Raw genomic sequence first — 22116 nt, 5'->3', positions numbered from 1 at the left:
GAAAGGAAATATAGTAAAGCACAAAACTTATAAAAGGAAGGTTGGTGCAACAACCTAGGAACGAGCCTTGTAAGGCTAGATGTCCGGGTCAAATTTAAAACGTTAGGTGCGTAGTCCACACCGACCGTTCCTTAGCATTTCAGAAAGTATAAGCCACTTGGAAAGATCCTTTTCAGGAAAATTAAAAGGTTTCATGGCTGTATATTCCCATATGAGTCGGGATTGCCTTTCTTTTGGTCCCCCTTTCCCTTTTTTTTTTAATTTGCGCGGTAGTTTGATAATGACAGCTCTGCTTCCCATTGGTCCAAATGTGTGGGACCCATGTCAAGATAGCTGAACCCCACTATTTTAAGCCAATAGAAACGGTGGGGCTTTGTTTAGAAAGAATCATCTTGCTTTTTCGTTTCAATCGATCATTAGTTATTCCGGAATCCCAAAAGAGGTGTGTTCTCCACCAGCCTTTGACTAGTGCGTTATCTCATTTCTCTTTTCTCAATCTCTTTACACTGCTCTCTCTCAATTTCAGGTCTGTTCTTTGAACGAATGATGAATGCATTTTCTTTTGTATTTTGCTTTCTGTTGTTTTGAAGAGCTTTCAGGTATTATTTTCTGTGGGTTTTTTCCTGATTGAGAAGCTTCTAGTTGGGTTTTGAAGAGCTTTCAGGCATTATTTTCTGTGGGTTTTTTCCTGATTGAGAAGCTTCTAGTTGGATTGGATGAAACCTGTTTGATTGGAGATGGTGTTTCTGCTTTCGTTTTTTAGGGATTTTCACTAAGGGCTTAGAAATCCTTTTTTTTTCTCTGTTGTTTATGTCAGATTTTCAGCCATGTTTTTCGTAACTCAAATGGGTGTTGGATGTTTTTTATGTTCTTTCATTTGGGAGATAGAGATGCAGAGTTGTCTCTTCTAAATTCTCATGGGTATTGGTTATGTCCTATTTTTCTTTCATTTCTTATTATTATTTTTTTCTATTTTTATTTTTATTTTTGAAAATCAACAAGTTTTTCATGTCTTCACTCATGCTTTTTTTTTTATATGCATATTTTATTCACATGATTTTCGTATTAATTGATTCAAAATGACGGAGTTCTGATATTGGTTCTTTTGTTCATAGTTTGGAAATAAATAAAAAAATAGTAGCTGGTGGTGAAGCAGATTCAGATCTTTAGATTTTGTTATACAATATCAGAAGGTATTGAACTTTTAAGTGACAGTTCCCATGGCCTTTATGACTGGAAGTTTACAGTTCAAACGTTTTGGAGCTGATACATGTTTATTATTTTTTCTTGTTGGCTTTAGATGGCTTTGTGTTTTTAAAAGGGTTGTTAAAAAGTTAAAACCTGCTTTATTAGGACTACCAAAAGAAAAATTAGTATTCCTGTCACTGTTGAGCTTATAATTCTTCCAACCATGTTTCCACTGTTGAGCTTATAATTCTTTCAACCATGTTTCCTGTATGAGTAGATTTCATAAATGTTTTGTAGAATGATGAATTACAAATTACCAAGTTGGATGTATCAGGCATATTTGGTAGGTTTATGGATTTAACAATGGGTAAAAAGTACTTATTACTTAATCCATTACCAAATCCTTTAGGCCCTGTTCGTTTTCGATTGATTTTGAGTCCAAAACTGATTATTGAACTCAAAATTGCGTCTAATTTTGGGTCCAATTTCATCTCAAAATCCAAAAAGAACATGGCCTTTGTTTTATCGAAGGCAACGGTCGACCCCAGCTTTCTAATATAGTAATAGGTCATTTTCTGAGTTTGATTTCTTTCTACATGTAGGCAACCCAAATTTATTATTGCGGTTTTGTCCCAAATATTTATCGTATCATTTAGCTTCTGGATCATATTGCTACCTTGATTTCAGAAAGTTATATTATGGGATCTAATAGTTTGAATATTCTGCCGAAGTCGTAGTTTCAAATTTGAGGCAATACTCACATCCCTTTCTAGAAAAAAGGCTGATTTACAAAGGCCCTGTTCGTTTGAGATTGTGGCAACCGATGGCGAGCCCCAAGACCGATTATTGGACTCAAATCGGTCTTGGGGTTCGCCATCGGTTATCATAATCTCAAACGAACAGGGCCAATGTCAGGCAGTAATTCTATTGTTATATAGTCTTATACTAATTTATCCATGTTCATAGGAGTTGGCGAGAGGCAGCCATGACTACCCCTGATGAAAAAGAAGCCCAGGGCAAATTTGAGGTTTGTGATTTGAGTTTTATAGTTTCTATATAAAGTACAGTTTCTATATCAAGCATAGTTTCAAAACTCCCCAGAGTCATTGTGGACTCCCCAAGTCGACTTCTTTTTACCTTAGCCGCGTTCTTGTCCGAGTCATAAAGACACGGAGGAACTCTGTTATGATGATAATTTATGCAACTTTTAAAGAAATTACTAATATTCAATTTCTGCATTTTCCAGGGAAAGTATACAGCATTGGTTGTATGTTGGTTTCTAGGAAATGGGAGCCTTGTGGCATGGAACAGTATGTTGACAATCGGAGATTACTATCTACACGTGTTTCCGGTCTGTGGCCATTTGACTCCTCTTTTTGTTTATGCTTTTGAGCTATTTATTTGTGCAGTGTGTTGACAATCAGCGATTACTATCTAAACGTGTTTCTGGTCTGTGGCCATTTCACTCCTTTTTATGTTTATGCTTTTGAGCTATCTATTTGTGCACACTAATGGTTGTTTTGTAGTGTCACTACTGTATGTAGCTAAACACTACTTTGTTGCTAGACTCGTATTTTAGTCTTTCACCACTTTAGTTGAGCTCATCAATATTTTGTTGTTTGGATTAAAAAAACTGTTTCTGTATTAGATGATTTGAAGATTGTTTTTTTTCTTTTTGGTAGAATTTATAGATATCTTTTCTAAATGCTTTTCTTGGGAGTGATATGATTCTTTCTTACAGGATACTTGCAATGATTCTCTTAGGTAGCAATAAGGGTAATTCAGAAAGGAAAAACGACCCACAGCTATCTCCATACAGTTCAGGGCATTCTTTTGGAGAAAATTATTAACAGATGTCATCTTCTCTCAGAACCCCATTTTGTATGTTGTGTCTAGGGCTGCAAACAAGCCGAGCCGAGCCGAACTTTGGGGTGTTCGTGCTCGGCTCGTGCTCGTGACGAGCTTTTCACTATGGGCTCGTGTTCGGCTCGCCAAAATTCAACAAAGCTCAAGCTCGGCTCGGCTTGGCTCGGCTCGTTTAGTAAACGAACGAACCCGAGCCAAGCTTTTAGTGAGCTGAGCCGAGCCAGGCTCGAGCTTGGTTGGGTTCGGGTTCAGCTCGTTTAGTAAACACATCAGATAAATACCATTAAGTAATATATATATATATATATATATATATATATATATATATATATATATATATATATATATATATATAACGAACATAATCTGAGCTTTAAAGCTCGGCTCGGCTTTATGAACCGAGCCTAAAAAGTTCATGAGCTTATCCAAGCCAAACTATAGAATGCTCGAGTTCAGCTCGTTTATTTGACGAACCTAATTTTTGGGCTCGAGTTCCGCTCGTTTATTAAACGAACAAACCCGAGCCGAGCTTTTAATGAGCCAAACCCAAACATGTTCGTGATCCGGCTCGGTTCATTTGCCGCCCTAGTTGTGAATTACACTTTACAAGAATAGTCTATTTTGGTTTTGTACTATTAGTGATCTTATTAACCGGTTTTGCTATTGTTTTAAGATTACACTTACCAACTCAAAAAAAAATAAAAATAAATTTATACCTTGTTTTACAAATGAGAGAACCTTAAATTTTGGAATTTTGGCTAGGTATATAGAGAAGTAGGATTTATTTGGAATTCTAGAGGTTTCTCATTCCTTTTGGGAGTTGGACTGCCAAGGACTTCTAGGAGTACTGTGATTACATCTTCCGGTATTGCATTATAGATTTAGAGCACTTCTTCAGTATGCAAATTAGGACCCTTGCCTTAAACGACAGATTTATACATGTAGTTTATTATCATGGTTAGTATTTTGATGATGTATTGTCAACATAGACATGCTAATTACCTGTTGCCTTGGATAGGATTACAGGAGAATATCATATAATAAACATATTTCTTGCTGCTGGTGTCTCTATGCAGAAGTATCATCCTTCAAGAGTACTTCCTATGATGTATCAACCATTTGCAGTTGGAACGCTGGCAATACTAGCATACAATGAGGCAAAGCTTAATACAAGACGGCGCAACTTAATTGGATATACACTTTTCTTCATAAGTACACTATCGGTTCTTGTTGTAAGTACTCTTCCGTGTAATCTTTCCTCAAGTCATGCATTACATCAATTTATTGAATTTTACCAGATAATTTGGTTTCCATTTTATTATATCATTGCTTCAAGGTCATCCCGATTTAATATATTTTCCCAATGTAGTTGGATTTGGCAACATCCGGTAAAGGAGGGATTGGAACCTTTATTGGTATTTGTGTTATTAGTGGAGCCTTTGGAGTTGCAGATGCTTATGTTCAGGGGGGAATGGTTGGTGACCTGTCTTTTATGGCCCCTGAATTCATGCAAGTAAGATGTTTTATCATACATCATACTCTGTTTTTCCTCGTGGTTCCTTTTTCGATCATATTTCCAATTTTGTGAATTTTCTTGCTCTTGTGGAATTGCAGTCGTTTTTTGCTGGTTTGGCAGCTTCTGGGGCTCTAATATCTGCTTTGAGGCTCATAACAAAGGCGGCCTTTGAAAACACCAATGATGGTCTCCGCAAAGGAGCATGTATGTGTGATTTTTTTATTATGTAGATTGCTTTTGAAGATTTTTTTTCAGTTCTTCGATTAATTGTACAATACGATTGTGTAACTGCTTGATAGTTTCTTTTAGCAGCACATAAAGATTAAATGTGCACTTTGAGAAATTGGAATTTAGTTGAAGCCCAAAATTGTCTTAAAATGCACATTAAATTTATCCCAATATATACTTTACTAATATAGAATGTGGTCTCATTGGTCAATAATCCATTTTGTGACAAAATTCTTTGGAGATGTTCAGAAAGTTGATGTCTCGACCCACACAATTATCTTTTATCTACCATGCATTCTATCCCTCTTCTTATATGCTTATTTTAAAAAGAAAAAGACGTTGCTGTTTGTGCATGACCATGTCTGGTTTGAAACTTGCAATAACTGCAATTTATCTTGTTTTTTTTTGGTAGGCCAATTTATCTCGATATGTTCAAGACTAATAATTTATTGAAATGTTTTGGAAGATGTTGCTACAGTAATTTCTGAAATATCTTAAGAGATGGGCTTAGTACACCCTATATCCTCAGAAGGGAACTGCTAGGTTGAACTCCATATTAGTATTTTTCCTTGGCCTTAGTATTTTTGGACCACATGATTTGTTATTGAACCAGATCGATATGACAAAACTTATGTACAACCACATTGAGTGCATTATCCTTTTTTTCTATTTTTTCCCTAGGTTAAGGCTCAAAAATCTAGAAGAAGGATCCTATTTAGCTACTTACTCTCATGGATCTCCAAATTTCGTATGCTCATGGGTGTTTTACAGTTCATGGTTAATATTCCCCATGACAAGTGGTCTTTATTGTTTGGTTTGAAGTTGTTTTGGGCTCACGTAGGTTGCATTGAACACTACGTGATATTCTTAGATCAAACCAAAACTGCTCCAACCGTCTCTCTTGTCAGCGTTTAATCAGTATAGATATTCAAGGAAAAGTCAGAAACATCTCTCTCTCTCTCTCTCTCTCTCTCTCTCTCTCTCTCTCTCTCTCCATGTCTGTGTGTGTGTGTATGTTTCTATCTGTGTAATCATGAGTTTTGTAATTGCACTATGTACACTCTCCTAATATGGACATGGAGTATGCACACCCCTGCTTTCTATGCTCTGATGTTAAGAAGAAATTTTCAAATGATTATCTATCACATCTTGCTTTATCATTGGGCCCATAGTAACTTGTAATAATCATATCAATTCAATATTCCATTTTGACTTGAGCTCTACACTATTACATGATTCATGTCAAATGGATATCTCTAATACTCAAATTTCTTAAGTCACTTTTTAATTTTAATTCCATGAAGAAACATTCATGAGAAACAATTTTGATCAAGATATGCGAATTAATATTTTGATCAAGATAAGCGAATTAATATTCAATGTAAAATTGCAGCTAATCTTATGCTGAACTTCAAAACCTTCAAGGATATCTCAAGGCTTGAATTAAGCATAGCAAAAAGTGACGTTTTATTAATTTTTTTATGGGATTGGTGATCCAATGAAAAAAATCTATAAAAAACATCCTAAACATGGATGATCTCTCTCTCTCTCTCTCTAATATTTGTGTTTGCCTCTCTCTCTCTCTCTCTCAAATATTTGATTAATGAAATTAAAAAACGAATTAATATTTGCCAACCTAAAATAAGCTTATCTCAAGAAGAAAACAAAAACTATTCATCCATATTGACGAATTTTGGCTTATCCCAATCAAGATGGAGAAGAAAATACACCTTGCTGAAACCCCTTGCAAATACTTTCTACCTCAACACATGCATCTTTAGAGGATCATTTGGGATATATAGGAGGACCTTCCAGAAACTCAGATGAGGAGCTCATCTCTGCATTTTCATTGGATGCTGGTGGACATCATGATGTTAGCATTCATGTAGCTATTTGACCTGGTCTTACCAAAGCTTCAAATATAGGCATACAAAAGCTTTGGATTGACGTTACTTTTGGTTAATTATCTATGGAAATATGTTTCCTAAGGATAAAATATCACTCAATAATAATTTTTATTTTCACACCGCATCAAGACGTGTCTTCATAAACTTGTAAAATTACATAAAAAACATAGGTGTAGTCATTGATCCAGGTCGATCTGTTAGATTGAGGATTGCTGTTATCTCTTGCCTCAAATGATAAGTCATAATGTTGGATTTGCCCAGTGGATTGTTTTGTACATTATCATCCTGCAGAACGAATTTATTTACAGCCATTGGAAGGAATGTGTGGAGGGAGAATAAACATTAGGAACAGTATATCGATCCTTCTTAACATCATGGACAATTTGGCATCTGATAATATGTACTAATTATTTACTGTAGATAAATAATCAGCTATCAGCCCATGCAAAAGTCCAGCTATGGAAGAGAATTTTGGTTCTTAATGATACTGTTGTACTAACTTTCATAGAGTTTTCCTGCTAACTCTTCCATCTAATTTCCTATTGCAGTAATGTTCTTCGCAATATCAATAGCTTTTGAGCTACTAAGCCTTCTTCTTTATGCATTTGTCTTTCCCAAACTGCCAATCGTGAAGTACTATCGTCTAAAAGCAGCTTCCGAAGGCTCTGCAACAGTTTCAGCAGATCTTGCTGCTGGTGGCGTCCAAATGGAACTTAACCAAAGAGTAAATCCCTGTTGGTTATATAATTGATATTGGTTCAAAGCCAAGATGCCATAGTATTTAATTGAATATGGATTTGTTGTAGGTTGAAGAGGACCCTAAGCGGCTAGAGCGTCTGAGCAACAAGCAGTTGCTATTAAAAAACATAGATTATGTGGCTGATTTGTATCTGATATATGTGGTGACACTATCAATTTTCCCTGGGTTTTTATATGAAGATACTGGATCCCACAGCCTTGGTTCATGGTAAATCCTTGATTAGATCAAACAGAATAAAATGAATTGGGCATTTTAGCATCTGGTTTTCATAAATGTGTGTTCTTGACTCTATGCTAAACTGTTTTTTTCCTCTTCTTGATGGCCCAAAATCCTTTCAATACTGTTAGTGACCCCAGTAACTCTTAATAAACACTCTTAAGGAAATACGCTCCTCATTTTTCACGGATCTCATGTTGTCTTGTGGTTGTCTTTCAGGTATCCTCTTGTTTTGATAGCAATGTATAATGTGTTTGATCTCATCTCGAGGTACATTCCCCTTATACCAAGCTTGAAGATCGTGTCACGAAAAGGCCTCATGTTTGCGATTCTCTCTCGCTTCTTACTCATCCCGGCATTCTACTTTACGGCCAAATATGGAGACCAAGGCTGGATGATAATGCTCACATCCTTCTTAGGATTAACAAATGGTTATCTTACCATCTGTGTCATGACAGCGGCACCAAAAGGTTACAAGGTTAGTTAATTGCGTAGTCCCAACTATTTAAAATCTCGGATATAAACTTGTGACGCTTTCCTGATATAAATCTGAAAGTGACAAAAAAAAATTAAAATCTCCCAAGATATAAACTTATCGAGAAATTCCTGGGGCAAATATTTGTGAGTATGGTTAATTGCATCATAATTCTACATTTTAATACCATTCAAAAAAAAAATCTACATTTTACTATAATATAAATATGAGCTGATGAGAATGATAGTTCTTTTTTGTTATGAAGTATTGTTTGTGAATTTGGTTTTTGCAGGGACCTGAGCAAAATGCCTTGGGAAACTTGCTGGTGTTATTTCTCCTGGCAGGTATATTTTCAGGGGTCACACTCGATTGGTTGTGGCTCATAGGCAAAAGGTGGTGAGGTTTAGTTGAAGTTAGAATATTTCTCAAGTCTCATTTAAGCTGCTGCTTCATTTATATAGGTAGGAAAAGTGTGTATCTCCATTGATTTTATATGAACTAATTAGTTTGTGAATGTCAAAAATCTAACATATGGAAGATTTTAGACGTACAGTTTTCTTACCAATGGGACGCCCTTTCATCTCATTTAGTGTTTTTGGAGAGCTTTGAGTTTTTTTTTTTTTTAAATGAAACATGTTTGCTTAAAGATATTTATGTAATTTTATAAAGAAAACTGCTAGGAAAATGGGATCCAATTTTGTAAAAATTAACGGGCATCAACCATTTGAGCCACTTCCACTAAAAGACAAAGGAAGGGAACTCAAATCCCCATAAAAGCAATAAATACATCTTGAAAAGGGTCAAATCAACGGCCATATGACTCCTGTTTTTTTTTTCCACATTGAATCCCGTTTTCAAAGTGGGCCACAGCCATCCAACCTGTCCCCGCTTCGGGTAAAATCTTTTAATTCCCATCCCCATGGACCCCATCCCCGCTTAAATAGGGGAATCAACATTTTCACTGTTTTAATTGAGTGAGCCTATGTGGCTGCTCGCTCATGCAACATCCATCCTGTGAAATGCGCTCTGGGACGGTCCGTAGCAGATCCCGTGTTATGGACTAAGAACGATTAAACCATTAATCTTCTAGGCCTTGCACTGTGTGGGCACCAAACCGATTATTGAACTCAAAATTAATTTTGGAGTCTAATCTAAACGAGCAGGACCCCTAAAGAAGAGAGTCATGGTGTGTTAGTCTTCAATGCAAAATATTCCCACATGGATGATTGTAGACTCTGATCAAAGCATAATGAAAATTGAAAAAGATGTGTTTAAACAGTTGAATCTTTGCCTTAATCTTTCAAATGGACGACCACACGTAGAGATGACGCCCTGTGAAGGCCCATCAGATCAACAAATCCATTCACCAACAACATGTGCAAGCTGAGTCAGGGTAATTTTGGATTCATCTCAAAAATATGTTGTTCTTGGATTCATCTTGCTAATCTCTAGTGATGAATATTTTCTAGAAATGATCAATCCACTTTTAGGCTGATTTTCCGTATGGCCGACCTACAAAAATAAACACTTTTATCATTGTTTTCAAAAAGTGTAAAATGAATGTTAGGCGTAAGTAGCCGTGTGACAACCTACTGCTAGATTTTATGTCAGATTTTCAGCCAGAATTCTCATTCAGGAAGACAGAATCAATTCTTATTTTTTTTGGAGTGCTTCCAGAATTAGAATCACGTTTCTTAACTCATTTCCAAGAATTTATATATATATATATATATATATATATATTTTTTTTTTTTTTTTTTTTTTTTTTTTGGAATAGAATCATGTTCTCCTGATGTGGGTTATAACGACGTTTTGATAATGACACCTCTCTTTATCCTACACTTAACACTTCTAATCAGCCAATTATAGAAGTTTAAAATGAAAGGAAGAGTACTATTATCAAAAGAAGGGACTGTGGATATCATCTTCTGAATCTAGGTGGCTGGCCTTCAATCTCTCAAAATTAGGCAAGTACACATGTTATTTTTTCATCTATGTAAAAATGTAAAAGAAAATCAAATATGACAACCCTCACACAGTGGAAATCCCTAAATCAATGGGTATTAATCTCTAAAACATCAGGTGGTAGAAGATGTATCTGCATCTCTTGTTGTGGATATTCTCCTCTTCTCAGTGTTATAAACTTATTTTCAACTTATGATCCATGTAGACAGACGAACCCGACTAGTGTCGGGCTTAGACTTAGTCAATTTGAGTTGGGTAGATGCTCTTACCTTCTTCATGAAAATTTTCTAAAGGCTCTATTCACTTGTTTTCTCGGGAAAGGAAAAAAAAAGGTTTCCCGGGAATCTGACGTGGCATTAGGAAAAGAAATCCAGAAAAACTGTGCAGGAAAAGGTTTTTCGCGCCTGCTCACTTGCGCAAGAACTGTGCAGGAAAAGGTTTCCCGAAAAACTACTTGCCCACTTTTTTCATTAGTTATCTTGAGAAAGCAAATCCGACCAGAATAAAGGGAAAAGGAATCTCACACTTGTGAGAAAAACTCATTTCCACATTACTTTTCCCAATTTCCATGTCAGATGTGACATTTTCCACCTAGGCTCTTTCAAAATCCCATGAAGACAAGTGAACATGTGAATTTTAGCTTTCTCGGGAAAAAGATGGTGTTTTCCAGGGATTTGGTCCTCCAGGAACGCGAGTGAACAGAGCCAAAAGGATTCATTCGTGGACCCCAACTAGTTTTGAACAAAGGTTTACTTGAGGTGAGTTGAGTTGAGTTGGGAAGTATGGTTTCTACTTTCTATGTGGATTTGAGGACGGCGCCTAAGTTAAACCTATAGAAGAGTGCGAATACCAAAAATAGAGCGTGCTAGTGATTCTCTGTTATTCACCGTTTTATTCATCTTCTTCCGCAGGCAGCGAAAGGGTTTAAGCATCAGCAAGTATAACTTCTTTAACTTGTTTTAAAAATCCATCATGAAAACCAGAGCTAGTCTTCTTCCCGTGTGAGAAAACACACAGTGGGCATGGGATGGAGAGAGGGGAGTAGGTTGAGATGAAGCCAATCCTTATCCTCTGGAGCGAGAAAAAGTCGCTCCAAAAAATAAGGCTAAAAACAGAGTGAGTCTATTGGATACTATGTAAAAGTGGTTGAGGAACGACATTCTCGCAAAACGTGGATCTGAGGGAGCGAAAAATCCTTTCCAAAAGACCTATGTTCTCCACCAGCCTTAGACTAGTGCGCTATCTCATTTCTCTTATCTCAATCTCTCTCTATTGTTTTGAACAATGATGAATGTATTTTCTTTCGTATTATGCATTTTGTTGTTTTGAAGAGCTTTGAGGTATTATTTTCTGTGGGTTTTCCTCTGATAGATAAGCTTCTGATTGAATGAAACCTGTTTGATTGGAGATGGTGTTCTGCTTTCTTTTTTTAGGGCTTTTCCCTGAGGGCATAGAAATCATTTGGTTTCTCTGTTGTTTATATCAGATTTTCAACCATGTTTTTCGTAGTGTAGAAAGTTAAATGAGTGTTGGATGTTTTTTATGTTCTTTCATCTGGGAGATAGAGATGCAGATTTGTCTCTACTAAATTCTAATGGGTATTGGTTATGTTCAATATTTTTCTTTCATTTTTTTCTTCTGTTTTTATTTTTGAAAATCCACATGGGTTCACTCTCTTGTTTTTTTAACACATATTTTATTCACATGATTTTGGCATTAATTTGATTCAAAATGAGTTCTGCTATTGATTCTTTTGTTCATAGTTTGGAAATAGAAAAAAAGAGTAACTGGTGGTGAAGTAGATTCGGATCTTTAGATTTTGTTATACACTATCTGAAGGTATTGAACTTTTAAGTGACTGTTCCCATGACCACTCCTTTGTTGCTCTGAGAGCAGATCTATAAAGACCCTATGACTGGAAGTTTACAGTTCAAATGTTTTGGAGCTGGTACATGTTTATTTTTTGTTGTTGTTGGCTTTAGATGGCTTTGTGTTTTTAAAAGGGTTGTTAAAACCTGCTTTATTGGGACTACCACAAAGGAAAAGTTGTATTCCTGTCACTGTTGAGATTATAATTCTTTCAACCGACTGGATGTTTCCTGTATTAGTAGATTTCATAAATGTTTTGTAGAATGAATTACGAAGTACCAAGTTGCATGTACCAGGCACATTTGTAGGTTTACGGATTTAACAATGGGTAAAAATTGCTTAATCCATTACCAAATCTCTTAGGCCCTGTTCGTTTTCGTTTTTGAGAATTGATTTTGAGTGCAAAACTGGTCATTGGACTCAACATTGCGTTTAATTTTGAGTCCAATTTCAGTTTTGGACGTAAAATCAATTCTCAAAATCGAAAACGAACATGCCCTTAGTTTTATCAAGGCAACGGTCGACCACAGCTTTCTAATATAGTAATGGGTCATCTTCTGAGTCTTATGTCTTTCTACATTTTGGCATCCTAAATTTATTGTGGAGTCTTTATCCCAAATATTTATGGTGTCACTTAGCTTTTCAATCATATTGCTACCTTGATTTCAGAAAATTATATTATGGGATCCAATAATTTCAATTTTCTGCTAAAGCTGTATTTTCAAATTTGAGGCAATACTCACATCCCTTTCTAGAAAAGGCTGCTTTACAAAGTCAGCCAATGATTCTATTGCTATATAGTCTTATACTAATTTATCCATGTTAATAGGAGTTGGTGACAGGGGCGGAGCTAGGAATTTACACTTGGAGGGGCCAAACTAATTTACACTTGCCCTCATTGGTCATTGGGGGGGCCATGGCCACTAAACTAGCTTAAAATGCATATACAGCCAAAAACTATAAAAGAGATTTTGCAAGTCATTGGGGGGGCCGTGGCCCCCCTCATGCTCTATGTGCCTCCGCCCCTGGTTGGTGAGACGCAGCCATGACTACCCATGATGAAAATGAAGCCCGGGGCAAATTTGAGGTTTGTGATTTGAGTTTTATAGTTGCTATATAAATCATAGTTTCAAAACTCCCCCGTGCCATCGTGGACTCCCCCTAGTCGACTCCCTTTTTACCTTAGCCGCGTTCTTGTCCGAGTCAGAAAGACGCAGAGGAACTCTGTTATGATGATAATTTATGAACGTTTTAAAGAAATTTCAGATATTCAATTGCTTCATTTTCCAGGGAAAGTATACAGCAGTGGTTGTATGTTGGTTTCTAGGCAATGGGAGCATGGTTGCATGGAACAGTATGTTGACAATTGGAGATTACTATCTAAATGTGTTTCCGGTCTGTGGCCATTTGACTCCTCTTTATGTTTATATGCTTTTGAGCTATTTATTTGTGCACCATGTAGCTAAACACTACTTGGTTGCTAGACTCCTAATTTAGTCTTTGACCATTTTAGTCGAGCTCATCAATATTTTGTTGTTTGGATTTACAAAAACTGTTTGTCTTAGATGATTTGAAATTTTTTTATTTATTTTTGTTATTGGTAGAATTTAAAGATATCTTTGCTAAATGCTTTTTTTGGCAGTGATGTGATTGATATCATGTTATGTTCTTTTAGGATACTGACAACGAATATTTTAGGTAGCTTTCTCCATACAGTTCAGGGGATTCTTTTGGAGAAATTTATTAACAGATGTCATCTTCTCTCAGAACCCCATTTTGTATGCTGTGAATTACACTGTACAAGTATAGTCTATTCTGGTTTCATACTAGTAGTGATCTTATTAACAGGTTTTGCTATTGTTTTAAGGTTACACTAACCTATGCAACACACACACACACTCTTGTAAACACTACCAGTTTAGTATGTATATTTTAGAACTCAAGTGAACATCTCAAAATTTCGACCAAAGTTAGAGAAACATAGGTTTCCACATTTTTGCTTGGTAAGAGCTTATTTTATGTTATTTTGCTTGTTTCTTCAATTATAATGCAAATGCATCAACTAATTGTTGATTTGATGCACTTGCCATGGATTTCAACTATTGGGAAAAAAAGTAAATTCTTAAATAAAAACTAATCATATATGCATTTTAGCTTCTAATTTTATCATTTATGAGTTCTTGTCCGATCTTACGACTAATGGAGTTAGATTTTTTCATTTCAAAAAATAATTATTTTATTTATTTTTATTTGAAAATTATTTACAAATAGAAAAAGATTACTTTCCCTAAAAAAAACTTATCATGGATGAATGTTAACTTCCAAAATTTTTTATACTCAAGTTATTCTTGCCTAATCCACTAATTAATAGAGTTATTTTTATTTTAAAATTACATTTTATTTTTTATTATAATATTCTTTAAATTTTCATCATTATATTGTAGTCCTTTATTATGTTGTATTTTCTTTTCGGAATTAGTGAATGAAGGCGATGATTTCCAATTACCAGGGAATCAAGCTAATGAGTCACACCATGAAGCTTTGGGAGAGGGTAATTGAGCATAGACTAAGAAAAGAGACTAAGGCGTCAGAGAATCAGTTTGGCTTCATGCCCGGACAATCGATTATGGAAGGCATCTTCTTATTAGGCATTTAATGGAGAGATTTAGAGAAAATAAAAAGGACCTTCATATGGTTCTCATTGATTTGGAGAAAGCGTATGATAGGGTTCCCAGGAGTGTTATGTGGTGGGTCTTTGAAAGGAAAAAAGTGGCTACTAAATATGTTGATGTGATTAAGGATAAATATGATGGACCTTAGCTCCTGTGCAATCTCTACGTTGTTGATGATGCCGGAAAAAAAGACTACACAGAGGATGTGTGTGGATAGTAGATCAATAAATTAAATTACCGTGAAATATCATTTTTCTATTCTTGGATCTCAATCAGGTTGTTGTGGAAGGCAACTCCCTCAATGTAATTAGATGGTTATCCGGATCTTATGGGTTTCCTTGGCGCTTTTGCGGACTTTTTTAATGAGATTAAAGACATTGTTGGGCATGCAAAAATATATTTTCGTCATGTTAGAAGATCGGCTAACGGAGAGGCGGATAAGCTAGCCAAAAGTGGGGTTCACTTAGAGTCTCTGGTATTATTTGTCTTCCTTCCTCCTTGATTATTTTATGTTTGATTGTACTTTTGTTCTTCATTGTATTCTTAGACCATTTTGGTCCTATCGAAATCTTTCCATTCAAAAAAAAAAAAAACCATTTTTCTATTCTTAGACTAGATGATATGTTTGATCAAGATATTTCAAAGTTGGATTTGAAAAGTGGGTATCATCAGATCTCCATCAAGCATGACGAAGAAAAACACTTTTAAATATATTGCTGTGGAGTTAATGTGGACGTGTGGACACATATTTGTGTAATAATTAATAATTTTGTGTATGTACGTGTCACTACTTCAAGATTTTTAGATGTTGCCATGTTTGACAATTCATATTCATGTTGAAACTCAACACACGTATCCATATCGACAAATTATGATTATATATACTTTCTATTTTAGCTGTGTCACCGTTTCTAAATTCTGGCTGACACTCTGTGTCCGTGTCCACAAATCAAAGTTTTTCCCAGATAATTTGTTTTATCTCATTTAGTTACATAACTTTGATTTACATGGGCACAGTTAAATATTTTTTCCCTGTTTTGTACTGATGGTAGCATTTTACAAATAATTATTAAAATGTTTCCTACCATAATATGAGTTACCACCCTCATGCACTACTTTTACTAAACCCCAAGTATTTTACTGCAATTTTTTTACTGTAATGTAACGTTTCCCCCCCCCAAAATTGCATTGTATATTTTAAGCTCTTCTGCTTATCTTTCTGATCTTGCGATATTGTGCCATTGGTGTTAAGAGTTGGTTACTTTACATTTATGCTGCCCTTAATGTTATTGTCTGCATATTTTCCAGGTTGTGCCCCACTGTGTTCTCGAGATTTTTGTTATCCTACTTAAGGAATGGAGCAAGTGCGCCTTCGGTCAGACTGCTACCAGTACCGGGCCTTTTCATTCCAGGAGGTTCTCGACTGGCGGTTTCTCAACTTTGGAGAATCCCTTCACATTTGCTTTGTCAACTTTACTTAGTGGCCTGCTACTCTTACACGACCATCACGGAAGGCCTGATGTCAATTTATTCTGAAACTGGTGTTGGATCTATATATCACCTTCAGAAGTAAACCATCTTTCCACATTTATTTCAACAAGATTTTCTTTCTGTTAACTTGCTGAGACATTATATTCTTCACCGCAGTACATTTCCGACACAACATTCACTTGAAATCGGCGTGAGTCATAAGGAGCTTGACGTTGTGGAAGTATTTTGTGGGGTATTGTTCAGATTATGAATTCCATGGATTTTTTGCATGTTTGAGTTATTATATTCGAGCCCCTTTCACCTCCAGCACGACTAAGTGCACCGCCCAGATTCATCTCATTAAAACACATGTTTTGAAATCTTAGCCCTTCACAAGAAAGTGACAGGCAGATTTCTGGGCGATGCTCCTCGTCGCGGCAGAGGTGAAACAGCCTCATTATTTTCACAAAACACTGACTTTGCTTCCTTTGCTTTTTTTATTTCCAGAGTTTTCATGCTTCTCTGCATCTCTATCTTTCCCCCGTTTCTCTTTTGGGGTCATAGGCTGCCTTGTCAAACGTCCATTAGATGGGCCACAGCCTAAATAGGTTGTGCCCCAAAAATCATTTCCATAGGTCGATCCTAACCCTCCAATATGAATGTTAGAGGGTTGATCCTAACCCTCTATAGATTGATACAGTAGTGCCGATAACATTTCACCATGAAACTAAATTTCGATTTGCCTGCAATGCTTCTGTGTGCATAAAAAACAGTGGTAAACTTGGTATTCTGTCCCCCTTCTTTGCATTAGACAATCTAATATACCATACATGACATGTGTTTTTCATCTCGATAATTAAACCCGCCCTGATAATTATTCTTTCTGTTCCGTTTATGGTCCAAGAATTGTGAATTCCCATTATTTCGTTTCAAAAGTAATGGCAGTTCTCACATTGTTTTTCACTTTTTAATTAGGTTTTTATTTCTATGTAATACTCAGGATGCTATATATACTTATATAGAGCAAGGTTTACTATGGCAATTGAAGTAGCTGCTGTGTTACTCAAAATATCGGGTTTTACTTTGGCAATTGAAGATTTTATACCATTTGTGAAACCTTATCCATTGATGGTTATGAGAATTCTTTCAACTTTGCTGGCCGAAAAGAGAAAGTTGAATAAGCTTTACAACCTATTGCAGTCATAGAGGCATTGGTACGTAACAGTAGGATAAATCCATTTCAAAACTTGCAATGTTACATAGTTTTTCCGCTCCAAATTTAGTATTTGGATTGTTTGAAATTGAATTTTAGATTTTATTTTCTTGCCATCTTATTCATGTGACAATATCTTCGAATAGAGTAATATGTTCTGATAATAGAGCATGTGTAAGGAAGATAAAGAAACGAATGGTAGGAAATAAGAATTTAGGCCATGTTTCGATTGCAAGAATTTTCTGTAACAGGCAACATAATTTTTTCCCCAAACTTTCATGTTTTTCCATTGATTAGAAAATAAGAAAAAGTAGTTCGAACAAGGTTCAAGTTTTATTTGCAGGGCCCTTTAATTTATAATGTCTTTCCTAAAATTTAAAATTTGCCTCTAAATTATGCAAAAAAAAAAAACCTAGGAAAATTTTTTCCTCCAGAAATGATTTTTCCTACAATGCAAACAAGGTCCAAGTACAGGGCCCAAGTACATGGAAGCTTAACTAGAATCAAAGGCCATTTGTTCAACGATTAAAACCATATATTTGCTAGGCTTTGTTATGATAAGAATGGGCCGTGGACCAAATTTCTTTCCCATTAAAGTATCTTAACCTTTTGATTTGTTGAAATTTTTTCAAAGAATATAGATCGTTGTTCCTTTTATCTTTTTCTTTTTTACTTTTTAACTGTCTATTTAAGGACCACAAAAGTAGACTTACTAAAATTGAGGGCCATTTGTTCAATGATTAAAACCATGTATTTGTTAGGCTTTGTTTATGATAAGGATGAGCCATGGAACAGAAGTCTTTCCTATTAAAATATCTTAATCTTTTGATTTGTTGAATTTTTTTGTAAAGAAAATAGTTCATTGCTCCCCCTCCCTTTTTTTAACTTTTTAACTGTCTATTTAAGGACCACAAAAGTAGACTTAGAATCATCCAATTGGTTGGATTTTAGTGTCTAGCCTATCCATAAAAGGCCCAGCAGGTATATGGTTTTTTCTCTGAAATTTTTACATTCATTGACTTGAACTAATGTTATATATTGGTTGGTTGTTTATCATTGAAGCTAGATTCTTTTATGAGTTCTATCAAAATAAAATCTCTTTATAAAAGCTCTTGTCAATCCTTTTTCATGAAGTAATGCTTGCTCCAAGAGCGACGAGGCCAGGTGACACCTCTTGAATTTAATTTTCGCGGGTGTTGAAGATAACCATTTGCTTTTTTGACTCAAATTGGACTTTTATCCGATGGAAGATACTATAAATTTTGTATGGGGTCATGGCCTTTGTGCACTGATGGGTATGTGTCTAAGTGATTGGCTTTGATTTAGCCTTTTCATTTTCACGGGATCAATGTAATTTTTGTGATGTGAAACGATACTTGAGTTTAGTATGCCTCAAGTTGTTATGAATTCCTGAAATTTGTGTTAATGGGTGTGTGGAAATGACTGGTTCTCAGTGATTCCATGCTTGTTTTCCAGCTTATGTATTCTGTATGCATTTAATATTTTTATGGACTGGGCCAATTCGTGGATTTCAACGGTGTTGAGGATACAACTTCGTGAATTTCAGCTTTTATCTTCGGTGTATGCAATGCAATGAAAGTAAGCAATGTAATTAAATGAGGATATAGTCTAAAATACAATGGGATGTGGTTTTGTCTTAATGTTTTTACTCTTGGCAAATTGTGATGATTGCTTCATGCGCGATTACCTATATATTTTCGAAATTACCAGTTCTGCTCCTATGCTGCCATTTCAATTATGGGAAATACAGCTCCTTTTAGGAAAACTAAAAAAGACAAACAAGAGAGGTTGAAATATATATATTCCTTTGCTTTTCTATGTTCTATTGACACTATCTTCTAGGCGTGAGGTCGGAGGCCAAGGATATTGGGCCTCTGAGAAATACAATTTCTTGATCCATAGACTATTTTGCTGTGATTGCAATTTCTTGGGTTGTCAAATTTTGGTGACTCACCTCTATCAATAAAAGAACAATAATCATAAATCATAGAGTAACAATTTTGATTTCTGTAACTCAATTTTGCACTTTTTCATTGTAGAGTCGAAGATTAACTTCCTTTGTATATGCATTCCTCTTTAGAAACATCAAATGGTTTATGGACTTTTGAAATTCCGGAACAATAGAGATTTTGATCTTTTTTGTTGCTAACTGCTGATTGATATGCTATGTTTATTCTTTGTTTACGATGTAGAGCTGAGACAATTTTTCTATATATTCTAGGTGTGCTTGCACTCCATTGTGACCTGTTGGTCATGGGTTCGAGTCACGGAAACAGCCTCTCTGCAAAGTAGGGATAAGGCTGCGTACATCTAGCCCTTCCCAGACCCCGCAATGGCGGGAGCCTCGTGCACTGAGCCGCACTACTAGATGTGCTTGTAAATTCGGTTTTGAAGAATCCTGCCATGTGCCATTTGTAACACTAACACATTGCTATGCCAATTGGGTGTTCTTTACACATTCACCCCGAATCTTTTCAGTAGGAATTACTTTTGGTAACACCTATAGTTTACCATTTATTCATAGAGGCCATGCATGTATAATGTTAAAAAATTATTCCCATTCAAAAAAAAAAGGACAAGGATAAAAGTACTCTCTCTTAAGAGGCGGAGATGGACTTTGTACAGACAATTAGAATCCATGTTGGGAGCTTGAAAAGCAGAGCGGATGATTGCATCATCCTTCTGAGAACCATTCCTTCAAGAATAATACTATTCATCTCTCAAACAATATTACGGTATACTTGTAGGATGCTTCAGAGGAGTCTACATCATACATCAGAGCTTCTGTTCGTCGTGAATGATGAGAATGGTCCTGTTTAGATAGAAATGTTATATACCAAACGCACTACAATTGCTTCATCCCCCGAGACGTAGCCTACAAGATCAGATTGCCCATACTTAAACTAGAGATTGTAGTTGAGAAAAGTTCCTTTGATTTATGTCGACTTCTCATCTATAGATGCCCAGTATGCATCATGCTCTGTTTCTGAGACTAATACTTCATGCTCTGTTTCTGATACTCTAATGCTTCCTTGTTGCAGATCTGGATTATGTCGCCAAAGACCAAAGATGAACTATGCAATGTAAATATACTTCACACTTACCTTGCATATGAGAAGTCTAACCAAAATTGCATGGTTTTCAAAGGTGGAAAGATTCTATTTCATGGGGGAGGCTCAAGTCGTTTGCCCTTTAACTGTTTGAAAGAAAAACTAAATGTTGATGTCATTTTCGTACTTAAATCAAACCCACCTTATTTAATAATCATACATCTATTCCTTCCCCACATGGATAGTTTTCTTTTGTGTATTTTTATTGCCTTCTTTAAGAATCATTTATCCCCATGTTGTACATTATAATAGATCCCGAACTTTTTGACAAAAAGAATAATCTTGGTCCTAATTTACATGGACAGAGGCTCAACTTCAGAAACAACAATTTAAATGAGGGAAGAATGAGTGTTCTATATAAACATAGCAAGAAAAAACTTGACCTCAATTTGGGTTAACACAAATCAGGACCTGTTTAACTCTTTTGTTTTCTTGTTGTTATTTATTTACTGTTGTTATTGATGTTGTTTTACAGGAATAAAGGTCTCTGTAACTTACAAAGTCAAATGAAGCTTCGTCCGAGGGGATTCTACCGGGGCATTGAAAATGCCACTCTCTTTGCTTTATGGAAAAATAACCAGCAGTTGGATATAATAGTATGATATAATGTTATTTTTATGCACAACTTTCTCATCTCATTGAAATGAAGCTTCTTTGTGCAATCTTTCTATTTGATGACACTTAAATTAAATATTAGTTCTACAGGTTTTGTTTGTTGTAATTAAGTTCTATTGCTATTCTGTGTCCGGCATTCTCATGATTGAGTATTTGGATTTCTTCTCTTTCCCCTTCTATAGGTTTTGTTTATTGTAATTCAGTTTATTGTTATTCGGTGTTCGACATTCTCATCATTGAATATTGGGATTTCTTTCCCCCTAAGTACTTAAGTCACATGAATTAGTTTATATAGTAATTGTTATTTTAATTGGTTAATTAAATGATAATTTCTAGGAAAAAATATTTCTCTTTCGTAGGTATACTAAACCACGTAAAATACCTTAGTTGCATGTGCATTTCTTACTAGTGGTAAAAAAAAGTAAAAAGCATCGATGTAGCGTCAGCTGCCAACATGCTGGAAACTCCGCATACCGACAATATCGAGATGGGTTTTTAGATTGAGCCCTTCACACCACTGAAACCCGACCCCCACCGACAACAACATTTGGGTAAACTTGTATGCCCCCATCGGTCTGGATAGAGCTGGTGGCCCCACCCCACCAAAACCAAGTGTAAAATGGTAGGCTCTACCCCATCAAAACGTAAGTGTAAAATAGGGCCCCACCTTATGCATGGGTTCGGTAGAGATGATGGCCCCACACCATCAAATCTTGAGGTGTAAACTGGTGGCCCCACCTTATGCATTGGGTAGAGATGATGGCCCCACCTCATAAAAATAAGGTGTAAAATGATGGGCCCATCCAATGAACAGGTTTGGGTGGAGATCGTGGTACCATGGCATCAAAACATGAGGTGGAAGAAGGTGGCCCCCATCAAAACATGAGGTGTAAACCGTGAAATGCCTTTATGCGAAAGTCCCTAGCCAATACCATCTATTAAATAATCCTTCATATTTATGCGAAAGGCCCCACACCATAAAACATATTTACGGCACAAGAATGTTAGCATTGAAGTTAGTATTG

At 35.9% G+C, this 22116-nt stretch overlaps 1 protein-coding gene and 1 long non-coding RNA gene across 12 annotated transcripts; both read left to right on the top strand.

The window, feature by feature from the left end:
• Positions 1-274: 274 nt before the first annotated feature.
• Positions 275-8741, top strand: LOC143883888 (equilibrative nucleotide transporter 3-like). Of its 8 annotated transcripts, none has more exons than XM_077387215.1 (11): positions 425-442; positions 1116-1193; positions 2155-2215; positions 2435-2539; positions 4131-4286; positions 4424-4567; positions 4669-4774; positions 7254-7429; positions 7512-7672; positions 7901-8159; positions 8449-8741. In XM_077387215.1, the coding sequence occupies exons 3-11, from the start codon at positions 2174-2176 to the stop codon at positions 8554-8556; spliced, it is 1257 nt and encodes a 418-aa protein (XP_077243330.1). In that variant the 5' UTR covers positions 425-442; positions 1116-1193; positions 2155-2173; the 3' UTR covers positions 8557-8741. The 8 variants fall into 8 exon arrangements, with proteins under 8 accessions (XP_077243326.1, XP_077243327.1, XP_077243332.1 ...); XM_077387213.1 differs by lacking the exon at positions 425-442 and adding an exon at positions 457-526; XM_077387214.1 differs by lacking the exon at positions 425-442 and adding an exon at positions 568-599.
• Positions 8742-10692: 1951 nt separating this feature from the next.
• Positions 10693-21313, top strand: LOC143883887 (uncharacterized). Of its 4 annotated transcripts, XR_013252587.1 has the most exons (7): positions 10693-11355; positions 14500-15137; positions 15971-16231; positions 16310-16385; positions 17133-17346; positions 20408-20449; positions 20952-21313. It is a non-coding gene; the product is annotated as an uncharacterized LOC143883887 (long non-coding RNA). The 4 variants fall into 4 exon arrangements; XR_013252586.1 differs by lacking the exon at positions 17133-17346 and having other exon boundaries at positions 10906-11355; positions 14470-15137; XR_013252585.1 differs by lacking the exon at positions 17133-17346 and having other exon boundaries at positions 10908-11355.
• The last annotated feature ends 803 nt before the right edge of the window (positions 21314-22116 follow it).

This window comes from Tasmannia lanceolata, unplaced genomic scaffold, assembly GCF_043159265.1.
Source record: "Tasmannia lanceolata isolate RefF3 unplaced genomic scaffold, GAP_Taslan_0.1 ptg000008l, whole genome shotgun sequence".
In the NCBI taxonomy this organism is placed as follows: domain Eukaryota; kingdom Viridiplantae; phylum Streptophyta; class Magnoliopsida; order Canellales; family Winteraceae; genus Tasmannia; species Tasmannia lanceolata.
This window is presented reverse-complemented; position numbering and strand designations above follow the sequence as displayed.

Bases quoted from the DNA above. Each gene is read 5' to 3' on its own strand.
- LOC143883888 (XM_077387211.1), top strand. From the start codon at position 309: ATGTGTGGGACCCATGTCAAGATAGCTGAACCCCACTATTTTAAGCCA. The intron at 527-2,154 runs GTCTGTTCTTTG...CCATGTTCATAG, and splicing joins CTGCTCTCTCTCAATTTCAG to GAGTTGGCGAGAGGCAGCCA. The intron at 8,160-8,448 runs GTTAGTTAATTG...TGGTTTTTGCAG, and splicing joins CGGCACCAAAAGGTTACAAG to GGACCTGAGCAAAATGCCTT.